Here is a 1,582-nt window from a genome sequence, read left to right as displayed (position 1 = left end):
TTTGCTTGAGTTGTTCGAGTTGTTCTTCGGTCGCATCCGGGTACTTTTAGCGCATCTCTGCCAAGTAAATACTGTAAAAAACACAAAAATGTTAGATATGTTTCAAAAATATTGCAAATAATTCATAGTTTTAAATCTATGTACCTCTCATATTCAAGAATGTCTTCACAGTTTGTAAGCAAATAATTAGGTGGGTGCCCAATAGCTAAACAATGGCTTACCTATAAAAACAAAAAAAAATGTTTTCGTTCATTAAAAGATAATAAGTAAAACGGTTAGTTACCACTAATTACTGATTAGACACTTACATAATCAGAAAGCCATGTTGCAAAGTTGTTTTGCTTGAGTTGTTCGAGTTGTTCTTCTGTCGCATCCGGGTACTTTAAGCGCATCTCTGCCAAGTAAATACTGTAAAAAACACAAAAATGTTAGATATGTTTCAAAAATATTGCAAATAATTCATATTTTTAAATCTATGTACCTCTCATATTCAAGAATGTCTTCGCAGTTTGTAAGCAAATATGTGTGCAAATGAGCATGCTCAGCTACGGTAAGTATCCGGTCCGTTGACTTTCCACTATGTCGTCCAATTTGTGTAAACATGTTTGGCACATAAACATAATAAGTTGCCCTTTCACCTCTATCATCATGCCGTGCAGGTCTTCGACTTTTTGTTCGAACTTCTGATGGAAAGTAGTATTCAGCAAAGTTTGAGGTTTCCTCATTGATGCACTGAGCCACTATTGATCCCTCCACCTTGCTTAAATTCTTGACCTTCTTCTTCAGATGAAACATAAACCGTTCGTACAAATACATCCACCTGTACTGCACGGGACCACCGAGTGCCGCTTCTCTCGCAAGATGAATAGCAAGATGCTCCATAACATCAAAAAATGATGGAGGAAATATCTTCTCGAGGTTGCATAGGATCACCGGTATTTTAACTTCCAAATTGCGGATACCATCTGATGTGAGTGATCTCGAGCATAAATCACGGAAGAAAGCACTTATCCCTACATACACGAAGAAAACAAATTCCATAAGCATATATATATATATATAAGCACTAAAAAATAATATGACAATTAATTTAACTATGTTAAATTTTAAAGTACTTGCGATTGCTTCGTGGACATTTCGTGGCAATAGTGCGAAAAACGCAAAAGGAAGGAGGCGCTGCATCATTACATGACAATCATGGCTCTTCAAGCCAATAAACTTCTCTTCACTTTTGTCAACACAATTACGCAAACTTGATGCATCACCGTCTGGAAATTTAACACTGTGTGTTATCCAATCAAAAAACTCTTCTTTTGCAGTTGCATCCAGTCGATATATGGGAATAGGACCTTTACCGTGCTCATCAACATGAAGTTCGGGACGAGCACAAATATCAACCAAATCCAGTCTTGACTTCAAGTTATCCTTCGTCTTGCCTTGGACATCAAGGATGGTGTTCATCAAATTGTCGAAAAAGTTCTTCTCAATATGCATGACATCTAAACAGTGCCGCAACAAATGAGTCTCCCAATAGGGCAAATCCCAGAAGATACTCTTCTTATGCCAATTATGATTTTCCCCT

General features: G+C 37.2%; 1 protein-coding gene across 1 annotated transcript in view; it reads right to left on the bottom strand.

The window, feature by feature from the left end:
- Window positions 1-1,247, bottom strand: part of LOC106340073 — a 2,124-nt gene extending 877 nt beyond the window's left edge. The window contains exons 1-3 of the mRNA XM_013778939.1: window positions 1,116-1,247; window positions 482-1,013; window positions 309-408 (exon numbers count right to left, since the gene is read on the bottom strand). Coding sequence (XP_013634393.1) covers window positions 309-408; window positions 482-1,013; window positions 1,116-1,185 — 702 coding nt within the window. The 5' untranslated portion in view covers window positions 1,186-1,247. The remainder of the gene's footprint in view (window positions 1-308; window positions 409-481; window positions 1,014-1,115) is intronic.
- Between the last annotated feature and the right edge of the window lie 335 nt (window positions 1,248-1,582).

The sequence above is a fragment of the Brassica oleracea genome, chromosome C4 (genome assembly GCF_000695525.1).
Source record: "Brassica oleracea var. oleracea cultivar TO1000 chromosome C4, BOL, whole genome shotgun sequence".
NCBI lineage: Eukaryota > Viridiplantae > Streptophyta > Magnoliopsida > Brassicales > Brassicaceae > Brassica > Brassica oleracea.
Note: the sequence above shows the minus strand (reverse complement) of the source record. Positions and strands in the feature narration are given on the sequence as shown.